Source organism: Microcaecilia unicolor, chromosome 10, assembly GCF_901765095.1.
Source record: "Microcaecilia unicolor chromosome 10, aMicUni1.1, whole genome shotgun sequence".
NCBI lineage: Eukaryota > Metazoa > Chordata > Amphibia > Gymnophiona > Siphonopidae > Microcaecilia > Microcaecilia unicolor.
This window is the reverse complement of record NC_044040.1, coordinates 23,823,838-23,837,251: the sequence shown is the minus strand read 5'-3', so window position 1 is coordinate 23,837,251 and position 13,414 is coordinate 23,823,838. Positions and strand designations below refer to the sequence as shown.

Genomic DNA, 13,414 nt, shown 5'->3' with positions numbered 1-13,414 from the left:
AGCCCCGTAAAACGGAGGGGAGAGGAATGCAGCAGCTCACTGTAACACAAACTCGTCTCAACTCTTGAAGAATCCAAGTGAAAAACTTGAACACGAAGTCTTACTGAAGTAACTGAAGACTAAACTTGAACCTGAAATGCAACCAGAATAAAAACAATACAGATATCTGGGAGGGGCTATGGATTGATCAGCTATGATTAATGGAAAGAAAATTATCAGGTATGATACATAATTTTACCTTCCATATCATCAAGCTGATCAATCCATAGACTGGTGGGATGTACCGAAGCAGTACTCACCCAGGGCGGGACATTGAAATCCCTGACCTCAACACTGAAGCTCCAAACCGGGCCTCCGCCCGTGCAGCCACAGTCAAACAGTAATGCTTGGAGAATGTATGAGCCGAAGCCCAAGTTGCCGCCTTGCATATCTCTTCCAAGGAGACGGATCCGGCCTCTGCCATCGAGGCCGCCTGAGCTCGTGTGGAGTGAGCCTTCAGCTGGATAGGCGGCACCTTCCCCGCGGCCACATAAGCCGCTGCAATGGCTTCCTTGACCCATCTTGCCACTGTAGGCTTAGCAGCCTGCAGACCCTTACGAGGACCTGCAAACAGGACAAACAGATGATCCGATTTCCGGAAATCATTGGTCACTTCCAAGTATCTGATGATGACTCGTCTCACATTCAGATATTTAAGAGCAGAGTACTCCTCTGGGTAGTCCTCCCTACGAAAGGAAGGGAGACAGAGCTGCTGATTCACATGGAAGCGAGAAACAATCTTGGGCAGGAAGGAAGGCACTGTGCGAATAGTCACTCCTGCCTCAGTGAACTGCAGAAAAGGCTCTCGACATGAGAGCGCCTGGAGCTCGGAAACTCTTCTGGCTGAAGTGATAGCCACCAAAAAGACTGCTTTCAACGTCAGGTCTTTCAGAGATGCCCTCGACAAGGGTTCAAAAGGTGGCTTCTGCAATGCTCTTAGCACCAGGTTGAGATTCCACGCAGGCACCACTGAGTGCAGAGGAGGGCGCAGGTGATTAACTCCCTTGAGAAAGCGCACCACATCTGGCTGTGAAGCCAGGGAAGCACCCCTCAGGCGGCCCCTGAAGCAAGCCAGAGCCGCTACCTGGACTTTAAGGGAACTGAGCGACAGGCCTTTCTCCAGACCTTCTTGCAGGAACGCCAACACTGAAGAAATTGGAGCAGTGAAGGGAGAAAGTGAGCCTGCTTCACACCACGCTGCAAAGATACGCCAAACCCTGGCGTAAGCAGTAGAAGTAGAGCGCTTCCTCGCTCTCAGCATAGTGGCGATGACCTTGTCTGAGAAGCCCTTCTTCCTCAGACGCTGCCGCTCAATAGCCAGGCCGTAAGACCAAAGGGGGAGGGATCCTCCATCACCACGGGACCCTGATGTAACAGGCCCTGCTCCACTAGCAGCCGCAGAGGATCGTCGACTGAGAGCCTGATCAAGTCCGCATACCAGGGACGTCTGGGCCAATCCGGACCCACCAGGATTACCCTGCCGGGATGCTTTGCCACCCGGTCTAGCACCCTGCCCAACATGGGCCAGGGCGGGAACACATAGAGAAGCTCTTGTGTCGGCCACTGTTGGAGAAGAGCATCTACTCCCAGGGATCGAGGGTCCCGTCCTCTGCTGAAAAAGCGCGGCACTTGGCAATTGGCCGATGACGCCATCAGATCTAGGCTCGGCTGGCCCCAGCGCTTCGTGATGTCCAAGAACGCCTGAGCAGATAGCTGCCACTCTCCGGGCTCCAAGGTATGGCGACTGAGAAAGTCCGCCTTGACATTCATGACTCCGGCAATGTGGGCCGCTGACAGCTGCTCCAGGTTCGCTTCCGCCCACTGGCATAGATTCATAGCCTCCTTGGCTAGAGGGGCGCTCTTGGTACCTCCCTGGCGGTTGACATAGGCCACAGCCGTGGCATTGTCCGACAGGACCCGTACAGGCTTCAACACCAGTACCGGGATGAACTCCAAAAGCGCCAACCGAATGGCTCTGAGTTCCAGGAGGTTGATAGACCACTTTGCCTCTGCAGGAGACCAGAGCCCCTGCGCTGTCCTTCCCAAGCAGTGGGCTCCCCAGTCCGACAAAGAGGCGTCCGTCGTGACGACAATCCACTCTGGGGTCACCAGAGGCATTCCCGCAGACAACTTGTCTGTCTGCATCCACCAGCTCAGCGCCTTGCGCACTGCTGGGTCCAAGGGAAGGCGCACAGCATAATCCTCCGACATCGGAGTCCAGCGCTGCAGCAAAGAGTGTTGAAGTGGTCTCATATGAGCCCTGGCCCAGGGCACTACTTCCATCGTGGCCGTCATAGAGCCCAACAGCTGCACATAGTCCCAAGCCCGAAGAGGAAAGGCTACTAGGAACTGGTCCACCTGAGCCTGAAGTTTGACAATCCGATTGTCTGGCAGGAACACTCTGCCCACTTGGGTGTCGAATCGAACTCCCAGGTACTCCAGGGACTGAGTCGGGCGCAGCTGGCTCTTCTCCCAGTTGATGATCCATCCCAGGGAGCTCAAAAGAGCAACTACCCGGTCCACAGCTTTGCCGCACTCTGCATAAGAGGGGGCTCGGATCAACCAGTCGTCCAGATAAGGATGGACTTGTACCCCTTCCTTTCGTAGGAAGGCCGCGATGACCACCATTACTTTGGAAAAGGTCCGCGGAGCAGTAGCCAACCCGAATGGGAGGGCTCTGAACTGGAAGTGTCGTCCCAGGACTGCAAAACGCAGAAAGCGTTGATGAGGAGGCCAGATGGGAATATGCAGGTACGCTTCCTTGATGTCCAGGGAAGCCAAGAACTCTCCTGCCTTCACTGCCGCTATAACAGAGCGGAGAGTCTCCATGCGAAAGTGCCGCACTTTCAAGGCCCGATTGACCCCTTTGAGGTCGAGGATAGGCCGGACAGAACCTCCTTTCTTTGGTACCACAAAGTAAATGGAGTAACGTCCCTTGCCAAGCTGACTTTCTGGCACCGGAACGACCGCGCCCAGGCGGATCAGATTGTCCAAGGTCTGCTGCACTGCCACAGCTTTGACCGGAGACTTGCAGGGAGAGAGTACAAACCCGTCTTTTAAGGGTCGGCAGAACTCTAGCTTGTAGCCGTCTCTGATGACTTCCAGCACCCACGCGTCTGAAGTTATTGTGGTCCACTCGCCCAGAAACGAGGACAGCCGTCCTCCAATCTGCACTGGGGCGTGGACCAAGGCCCCGTCATTGGATACGAGACCCTGGGGGAGGACCGGAGGGAGCACCTCCGGGACGGCGGTCTCTGCGAAAGGAATGCTGCTTGGGGGAGAAATTCCTCTTGAAGGAAGAGGGGGCAGAGGAACCCGACTTGCCCGGGCGGTACCGACGGGCTTCCTGCAACCGTCCTCTGGAGGTAACGGGACGAGTACTAGCCCGAGCCCTGACCTCTGGTAATTTCTTGCCCTTAGACGTGCCGAGATCGGTCACGATTTTGTCCAGCTCGACCCCAAAGAGCAGCTTGCCTTTAAAAGGCAATCTAGCCAGGCGGGATTTAGAGGCGTGGTCAGCAGACCAATGTTTCAGCCAAAGCCACCGCCGCGCAGAGATTGTCTGAGCCATGCCTTTCGCTGAGGCCCTCAAGACATCATACAGCAAGTCTGCCAAATAGGCTAAGCCCGATTCCAGGGCCGGCCAATCAGCCCTCAAGGAATGATCCGAGGGGGAAGCCCGCTGCACCATAGTCAGGCACGCCCTGGCCACATAGGAGCCGCAAACTGAGGCCTGCAAACTTAAAGCAGCCGCCTCAAAGGACGACCTTAAGGCCGCCTCCAATCTTCTGTCTTGGGCGTCCTTTAGGGCCGTGCCACCTTCCACCGGCAACGCCGTTTTCTTAGTCACCGCAGTGATTAAAGAATCCACGGTAGGCCACAGATAGGCCTCACGTTCACTCACAGCCAAAGGATAGAGGCGGGACATAGCCCTAGCCACTTTAAGGCTCGCTTCCGGGACATCCCATTGAGCCGAAATTAAGGTGTGCATGGCATCATGCACGTGGAAGGTTCTAGGCGGGCGCTTCGTCCCCAGCATAATGGCAGAGCCAACAGGGGCTGAGGGAGAGACGTCCTCCGGAGAGGAAATCTTCAAAGTGTCCATGGCCTGTAGCAACAGGTTGGGCAAATCCTCTGGGCTAAAAAGCCGCGCTGCAGAGGGGTCATCCGCTCCATCCGAGCGGGGATCCGTCTCCTCCAAGGAATCCGCAAAGGACCGCTGGGAGACCTCAGACACGCTGCCCTCATCTACATCGGAGGAGACAAAGACCTCCAAGGCCTGGGAATCAACCCGAGGGCGTTTACCTCTGGGAACCTCAACCTCTTTACCAGACGAGGGAGCAGGGGCAGCGTTTTGCATGAGGAAGGCCTGATGCAGCAGCAAAACAAACTCGGGGGAGAAACCCCCCAGACTGTGCACTTCCGCAGCCTGGGCAACAGCCCTAGACGCACCCTCAACCGGCGCTCGCAAGAGCGGGGGAGAGACATGCTGCGCATCCAAAAATGGCGTCCGGCGCGACACTCCGCGAAGGAGCCGCGCGGGAAGAACGGCGCTTAACTTTAGCCGCTTTTGTGCCGTCGCCCAAATTAAGGGCGTTCATGGCATTAATGTCTCCAACCAAGGGCGGCCCACGAAGAAGCCGTCCGAGCTGCGTGGCCGGCCAAGATGGCGGAGGCGAGGAGCGGGGGATGGGCGTTTATGGCGGGAAAAACCGCCATGCCGGAGGAAGGACAGGGACATTCATCGGTCACGAAACTGTCACCCAACAAGGGCGAATCAGGCTTTAAGACCCCCGCATCCCCTCTAGAAGCGCTCAAGCGATCCGGGGAGCGACCCTTTGCGCCCTCGCCCTCCGACACCATATGCCACGAGGAGAAGAATCGGGGAACCCCCTGCCCGCTATAAAAAGGTAAAAATTACCTGCTTGCCGCTCCGAGCTGTAACGACCTGGTGTCCCAGTGAGTAGCTGCAATAAACGTTTAAATAAACGTCGAAATAAACGCCTTTAAGGACGTTCAAAAATTTTTTTTTTTTTTTTTTTTTTTAACGGAGCCAGCGGGAGGGGGGGAGAAAAGGAGGGACCTGGCACCACCAGGTTTGCACTTGCTCAAAAGAGCCCTCAACCCCAGGCACTCAACAAAACCTAAAAATTAGGCTTGGAGGCCTAGCCAGAGCTGCTGCTGTGTGTGACCACCACCTGCTGAGATAGAGAACATACTGAGGAGTTTCCGGCAGCACATGACCACATATAGGGAGGCAAATGTTTGCTCTCTATCTCCACCTGCTGGTAGATGGACACAACCCACCAGTCTATGGATTGATCAGCTTGATGATATGGAAACAGATATTTCCATAATTTGGGGGTTTGAACAGCTAGAAGCCGATTAAATATCTTAAATAGCTTTACCCCTTTGACAGAAGATGACCTCCTATTTCTGTTATTAGAATGAAACTAGTAAAAAAGCCCCGTTTCTGAACAGAATGAAACGGGGGCTAGCAAGGTTTTTTGGCAATGTAGTTTGTGTGCTGGTGACGGTGAGCCTCCACATCTACCTTGCTGTGTTCTGTTGAGGGGGGGGGAAGTGGTTTGAGGGTTTTTAATGTGCGCGGGTGGTTGCTGAGGTTGGCAGAAGTGTGGAGCGATTACCTTGCTGCTTTCTGTTGAGGGGGGTGTGTGGTTTGAGGGTGTTTAATGTGCGCGGGTGGTTGCTGAGGTTGGCATAAGTGTGGAGCGATTCGTAGGCAGGGGGAGGACTCCTCCTGCTGCCTGTGTCGGTGTTTGCTTGGGGTGGTGCAGGGTGGTAGTGGTGGGTATAGGGGTGAGTTGCGGCAACTTTGGGGGAGGCGTTGCGAAGGGCGGATACTGCGCCTCCTACCTTCCAATGGGACGTCATCTGTCTGTGCAAAACACACCTCCAACGTGGGTGACTGTCATTGCTTCACCCTCATCGTCATGACGTTGTGACGCGTGGGCGGGGCAGACAGTAATAGAGCAAAATCGATCTTAGCCACTTCAGCAGTCATTGCGCAGAATCGATCTTAGCCACTTGAGTTTTAGAACGTTGGGCGAGTGAGGCTTCATTAGAACGCTGGGGTTGTGAATTACGTGTGGATGGGGCGTGGCTGAGGGCGGGTCTACGAGTGAGAGTGAGTGGTGCTGATAGCCTAGAACACTACAGGGCTTCAATGTTTCCCTGCCACAGTGAGCTTCAGAATTGGAGGTGAGAATTATTTATATAGATTGTAGATGAGCTAACAATCGCCAGGAAAGATCTTATAAATTAGGCAAGAGAATGTAAAGACAAATATATGGCAAAATGGAAAATAACAGGACCAGATATTACACAAATACTGGCTGAAATGGAAAGTTCATGGGATGAAAACATAACAATAACCAAAACTAAAGGCTGAGAGTACTATTGTTCTCAGAGGATAATCATCTAACTATTCATTCTACATGTGGAGGGGTATTTTCAAAGCACTTAAGACTTAGGAAGTTACATTGTAACCTATGGAACTGTAAAAGTCTAAGTGCTTTGACTCTGGCTCCTATATAGTAATATAACATGGTAAATGTTGGCAGATAAGAACCTGAACGGACCCATCCAGTCTGCCCAGCAAGGTGGCCAGAGTTGTATCTGGCACTCTGTGCAGGTTATACTTAGTCATGATTAAACACTGGCATCATGAACAGGGCAGTCAGAAACTGGCTTTCAATCTCCCGGAGGGTAAGGTTAAGGTTTTGGTCTTCTGAGCCATTCATGGTGATGGTCCTGAATACCATAGGACAATGCTAATAAATTATGTGCCTGTTCTTATTCTTCATTTAGATTCCTTCTGTCTACTCTTTTCATTTGATGAAAATCAAGCCAAGGCTTTTTTGACTGCCAAAGCATTCCTCCTCCAGCTGAGGTAACAGCTAAGGAAAAATTAGGTCTTACCTGCTAATTTGTTTTCCTTTAATCCCTCTAGACCTACATAGATGGGTTATGCAGTTCTACCAATAGATAGAGACCGAGAACCACTGAGTTTCAAGTAAGCTGTGAAGTCTTTAGGAAACCAGACAACGAATAGCCAAGCAGATACCCCAAAGGGGGGGGGGGGAGGGGAGAGAAAGAGAAAAGAAACAAGAGCACTCCTCTCAACATGCAGAGTCCCCAGCCAACACAGCCTAAACTCCTGGGCTGCCGCTGCCATAGACTGCCAACAAGACAGCCCCAAATAAGCAACCATGAAAGGTCACCCAAAATGTGCTCAATTACCTTCAATCCTTCTTTGAGGCTTCCCCCCCCCCCCCCACCCCACCAAAGATGCAAGACTAGCCAAAAACAACCCAACTCCTCACAGCCACGCCCCCGATGCCTGCTAGGAAACAAGCAACAACTACCTCAGCTCTCAACGGTAAACAATACAGTAGGTCAGAATGTTATGTCCAGGTATTCTACTATGTTGTTAATGGGAGTGGGGAGATCTCATTTTCTGTTGGAGATTTTCTGTTCTAAGTAGTTGGCCAGTTCTTGGGCCTAGGGATGTTGTCTGATCTTGTGTGTCCAGCAGACCATTCACTAGCCCGAAGAGGTTTTTGAAATTTAGTTGATTTCTCCCTACTTTGTTTTCATAATATTTAACTTTCGTTTTCTTGATTTCCAATTTATATTTTTGGATCATGTTGCGCCATTGTGTCTGTTTTAATCAGATTTATTGCAAATTCATTTCCTTTCAAGTCTCCTGCATGCTTTTTTCATTTGTGATAGTTCCTGTTTGAACCGTGAGTGTATTGTTCTCCTGTGGTGATTTTTCAGCTTCTCTGGTGCTATTTTGTCCAATATTGTACAACTTTCCTCATCCCATTGAATCAGGAAGGTGGTTATATCATGCTGGTCTAACACATGACTGGTTTATGTTGTGCTAGAATTGGTCAGCGTCTATTTTTCCTCTTGTTTTCTGTATTGGGTTGGGCATTGTGAGTTCTCTTTTTTTTCTCTTTCTGGTCATTCCAGAATGTATGTTAGTTTGTGATGGTCTGACCTTGGGGTTTGTGACCATAGTGCATCTCAGATTTTCATCTTCTGATGATTTTCCATTCTGTAGGCTAGCATGTCTAGCTGGTGTCCTTTTGTTGTGGGTGATGTTGGTTGTAGTTCTCAGGAAATCCAGGAGACTCAGTAATGTGGATTACACCACCTGCCTTTTGGTCGAAGCTCTGCAAGAAGACTCTAAAAATAAATGTTTGAATGGGTAGGGAATCTCTATTTTGTAGCCCTCTCTGATCTTGTCTAGTACCTATTGATCAGATGTTATTCTGGTCCACTCTGACAAACTTGGACAAATGTCCTCTTATTAGCAACATTGAGGAATGGACACAGAGACGTTGGCGGTTCAACCTCCTTGACTTCCTTCTTTTTTGTCCCCCCAAAAATAGAACTGCCTAGGTTTGAAATAGGAACATTGAAAAGTGTTATATTGGCCTGGTCTATAATTTTGGCATTCTGAAACAGAGACGAAGACTTAGGTTTATCCTCGGGAAGCCTCTAATTCTTCCAGGTTTATCCTCTGGAAGCCTCTAACTAATTCTTCCAGATCTTCCCTGAATGATAACTTGCCTTTAAAAGGCAATGTGCTAAGTAAGACTTAGAAGCTGAGTCTGCAGCCCAATTTCTTAGCTACGAAATCTCGCCGACACTGCCGGAGTCATATCTTGTGCTAGAGCCTGAATTAAATCTCAAACAGCATCAACCATGTAGGCTAGCTCTGCTTCCAGAGGGGTACACTCATCTGGTTCTTGAGGCCCCAGACCTTGGCTCCAGGCTACTAGCCTGCTGATCTCATCAAAGACTAGCTTTGGTAACATAAGCACTACAGACTGAAACATGGAAGCTTAAGGCAGCCCCATCAAAAGATTGCTTCAAGGAGGCTTCCACCTTGGGATCCTGGAGGTCTTTAAGAGCTGAACTTTCTCCTACTGGAATAGTAGTTTCTTGGTAATAGCTGTTACTAAGGCACCTACCACTGGATGCTTGAACTTATCCTTTCCCTCAGAGATTAAAGGATAGATCTTAGACATGGGAAGAGTAACTTAATCCCATTTGGCTGTAGTATGAGCCTGAATAGCTTGATGCATAAAAGGCAGCTTTAGGTGGCTCTCTTATTCCATTCCAAAATGGAATCCCCAAACACAGGGCTCCTAAGGTGCAGTAGAGGAAATGCTAAGGACTTCTAGAAATGTAGTAATCAGAACAGGGAGCTCCCTCCCTACTAAAACAAACAAACAAACCAGTCTTTACCACTATGGGGTCTCTCATGGGAATTTCCCCTTCTTCTAAAGGTTCCTTTAAAACAAAACAAGAAGCCCTCGAAGCCACAGAAGGCGCCTGGATAAAAGTAGCAGCCAAAGCAAAGGACCGATTCCCAATGATCCAACTACTCCAACCTTATACATTTTGAAGCTTAACCTTTTTGAGAAGTTCTGGAGGTGGAAAGAACCTCCTGAAAGCCCTGAGCCCTTTCAGCAATAAAACAAAGTCTGGAGAGAATAGGTTACTAATATTCAAAGCTTCTCCAGATTCTAGAACCTGTGTTTCTCTCATCACTTCATATCTAGAGGAACTTTAAGCAGCTGGGAGTGCCTGAATTATCAGATCTATTTCAGCTGAGGGAGCATAAGAAAACAAAATAACTGCCATTTCCACTGTTTCTATGAGGGAACCGAAGGAGCTGAAGCTTCCCCTTAGACATAGATTTGCATCTCCCAGTGCTACTTGGGCTCTCCCCGAGGTTGTCCCCCAGCTCTGGCTGTGAAAATGAAGCAAATCTGCATGAAGCACATTGCCCCAAGACACTGTACTAGGAGCGGCACTTCATTCCTTCCATTGGCACTGCCATGTGGTGATGGGGGGCTGAACAAAGGAATAACTACTGCTGGCAAAACTCGGTATAGAGTGAATAACTTCTGGAAAGGCTGGCTCTTAATTACAGCCACACTATCCCCATTCCTAAGCTCTCCCAGGAGGGACTGAAAGAGGGAAGAAGACTCTTAACACTGAAAACTTCTTTGTCAGACCCCACAATCCTTCCTGTATAAAATCTCTCCAGGTTTTTTTCCTATTTTTTTGGTTGGTTGCCAAGGAAGAAAGGAGGAGAAAGAGGGGGAGCAGACTCCTCTGAACATACCCCTTAAAAAGACAAATTCGCTTCACATCATCTACCCCATGCTCCACTGGTCTAAGAGTGGGCCTCAGCAGGGCCGTGCCGATGCGGGGTAAGCGCCGCAGGGGGGCGCCCACCTCTGGAGGGCGCCGCCGTGGTGCTTACCCTCGCCGCCGAGGCCTTTAAATCTTTTACCTGGTCGCAGCAGCGTCAGTGAAAGCGCTGCTGACGTCTCCCTTCCCTTGCACTCATTGGTTCCCTCAGTGTCCCGCCTTCTTCTGACGTCAGAAGAAGGTGGACACTGAGGGAACCAAGAGCGGGAAGGGAGACGTCGGCAGCGCTCCGCTTTCACTGACGCTGCTGCGACCGGAAGTAAAAGATTTAAAGGCCCCAGGGCGCGGAGGAAAGAGCAGAGAGACATGGATGGGAGGGCAGAGAGACAGGCATGGATGGGAGGGCAGAGAGGCATGGATGGGAGGGCAGCAGCAGGGCCCAGGGAGAGGACAAATTGCTGGAAGGGGAGGGGAGAGAGGAGGATTGCTAGCTATGGATGGAGGAGGGAAGGGCAGAGAGGGACAAGGATGGACATGGGGGCCCAGGGAGAGGACAATTTGTTGGAAATGGAGGGGAGGGGAGAGAGGAGGATTGCTGGCTATGGATGGAGAAGGGAAGGGCAGAGAGGGACAAGGATGGACATGGGGGCCCAGGGAGAGGACAATTTGCTGGAAATGGAGGGGAGGGGAGAGAGGAGGATTGCTGGCTATTGATGGAGGAGGGAAGGGCAGAGAGGGACAAGGATGGGAGGACAGGACCCAGGGAGAGAGAAGAAATTGCTGGAAATGGATATAGAGCAAGAAATGAAGAAGAAAGGAGGAAAGTAAAGAAATAAATGGAAAGGAAGCCCTGGAAATGGAGTTAAGAGGACAGATAGCAGCAAACTCAGATACTGGGCCAGCATGATCGGAAAAAGAAAGTCACGAGACAACAAAGGTAGAAAAAAAATCATTTTATTTTCATTTTAGCGTTTGGAATATGTCCACTTTGAGAATTTACATCTGCTATCTTATTTTGCAATGCATAGCAATTTGTTTCTAAGAATATTGCTGACAATTCCTATCAGTGTAGCAAGTGGTGAGCGATCATTTTCACCGGGGGGGGGGACACCAACTGATAGTCTGCAGGGGGGCGCCAGAGACCCTAGGCACGGCCCTGGGCCTCAGCAAATCACCCCAAAAGCTGCACAGAACCATCCTCTACCAACTGGAGATAGAGAAATACTGAGGAGTTGGAGCTATACGGTGCACTTATGGTACAAAGCACACAATTGTGTTTTTTCTATCTCCACCTGCTAGTCGACGGACAACTGCCACCAGTTCTGGACTGGTCTGGTAAGGATGCTAAGGAAGGAAGAGTTTAGATCCCAGCTACCAAGTGGTATAGTTTCAACTGGGAATTTAACTTCTCACAAATAGCACCTAAACAATGAATCCTAATGCTACATTCTAGTTGAGTTGAAAGCATTGGAACTATATTTAAAGTTCTTGCTTCTGCTAGCTCATCAGGGTTCCTGGGTTTAGAGGGCCTCTACCATCAAAGATCTCAGCTACCCCTGCTAAAGGTGTTGCTTTCACACTAAAAACAAAAGAAGAACCAAACAAAAAATCTTCTACAAAAAACTGAAAGAAACCAAAAGTGGTGGAAGCCACCTAAGCAACAAGTTCAAAGACAAAAAATTCCAAGGACATTCAGTTTCATGTTCCAAATTGTTTATCCATCAGTGATGCATACAGTAAAACCCAACACGGGCCATGTTTTGGCACGGTAGCTTTCGTCAGGGATCCTCATGAAAAAAATACAAAAAACAATAACAAACACAAATATAAATGAAAAACATATGAATGAAACAAAAACATACACAAATGAAAGTGCTCACAAAAATCCTATACAAGTATAGTGTATACTTAAAATATGATAAATGTAAAAACCAATACAAATGTGAACCACATTATAAAAGGGTTATAAAGAAAAAAAAAAATCTATAGAAAGCAATATATAAGAAATTTTAAACACATTAAAAGTCAAACATCAAACATATAAAAGACAAGTGACCGACTCACCCGCAAATGCGCAGTAGAGACTTCCCTCTCTGTCCCGCCCTCGCGTCCAAGACGTGATGATGTCAGAGGGCGGAACAGAGAGGGAAACGGACGCTGCCGGCCTGCCGCTAGAGAGCCTGGAGACGAAGGAAAGGAACATCGCCGGCGCACCAACCTCCACCCCATCCCCGATGTTGTCGCTCCTTCCCCCTTCCACTGACATGACAGCGCCTCTCACCGCCGTGTGGAAGCGCTGCAGGCAACAGCAGAGCAATCTGCTGCTGCCTGCAGCGCTTTCACATGGAGGTGAGAGGCGCTCTCATGTCAGTGCAGGGGGCCCGGCACGGAGGGGGGGAGGAAGCGGCGGCGAGGAGGGTAGCTGGACATGGGGGGAGGGCTGCTGGACATGGGGGGAGGCCAAGGGAAAGAGGAGGTTTGCTGGACATGGAGGTGAGAATTACAAATCTCGCCCGTTTTAACGGGCTTAACGGCTAGTAATATATAAAAGATTAAAAGAAAACAAATATATACAATGAGAAGCATAAAAAACAACAAATACCTGTATAGAACCAATGTACAGAACTGTGTTTATGAGCATGCACTTCCGTTATAAAGCAAATATGGTATGCTGCAATGGTGGGGGTGAAAAAGTAAATTGTGTATTGGTGATTACTTTTGATGGAGAGGTTATCAGATTTTCCCATTTTAGAAAGCTGAAAAAAATGGAATTATTGTTTTGATGGTACAGTATTCACCAACAAAAGATTTAAAATCAACTATTGCAAATAAGCATCTATGAAATTATTTGGGTTTGAGAGATACATGCTTGTCTTTCCTTAGATGCTTGGCTGTCAGTAATGGGGTACAATATGAAAAATGCACTGCACAATTCTGGAGCCGTGTCACTCACATGCCACCGAGAACCACGCCATGAAATCCTGCAGTTTGGTAGGGTACCGCCTCTTCCTTTTGTTTCCTGTGTCATCACCGATGCTTCGTGGTACCACAAAGTGTTTCCCTAAAAAATAACCACAAATTAGGATGAAAAACAGAAAAAAAAAAAAGTCACCTTATTAAAAAAAAAAAAAAAAATCCACTGCTGGAAGGAATATTCTGTCATACACTTGATTGT

The 13,414-nt window shown here is 49.3% G+C and overlaps 1 protein-coding gene across 1 annotated transcript in view; it reads right to left on the bottom strand.

Moving 5' to 3' along the window:
- The window catches only part of LOC115479024 (condensin-2 complex subunit H2-like), a 148,892-nt gene that overhangs the window by 91,184 nt on the left and 44,294 nt on the right, over positions 1-13,414 (bottom strand). The window contains exon 13 of the mRNA XM_030216733.1: positions 13,193-13,300. Coding sequence (XP_030072593.1) covers positions 13,193-13,300 — 108 coding nt within the window. The remainder of the gene's footprint in view (positions 1-13,192; positions 13,301-13,414) is intronic.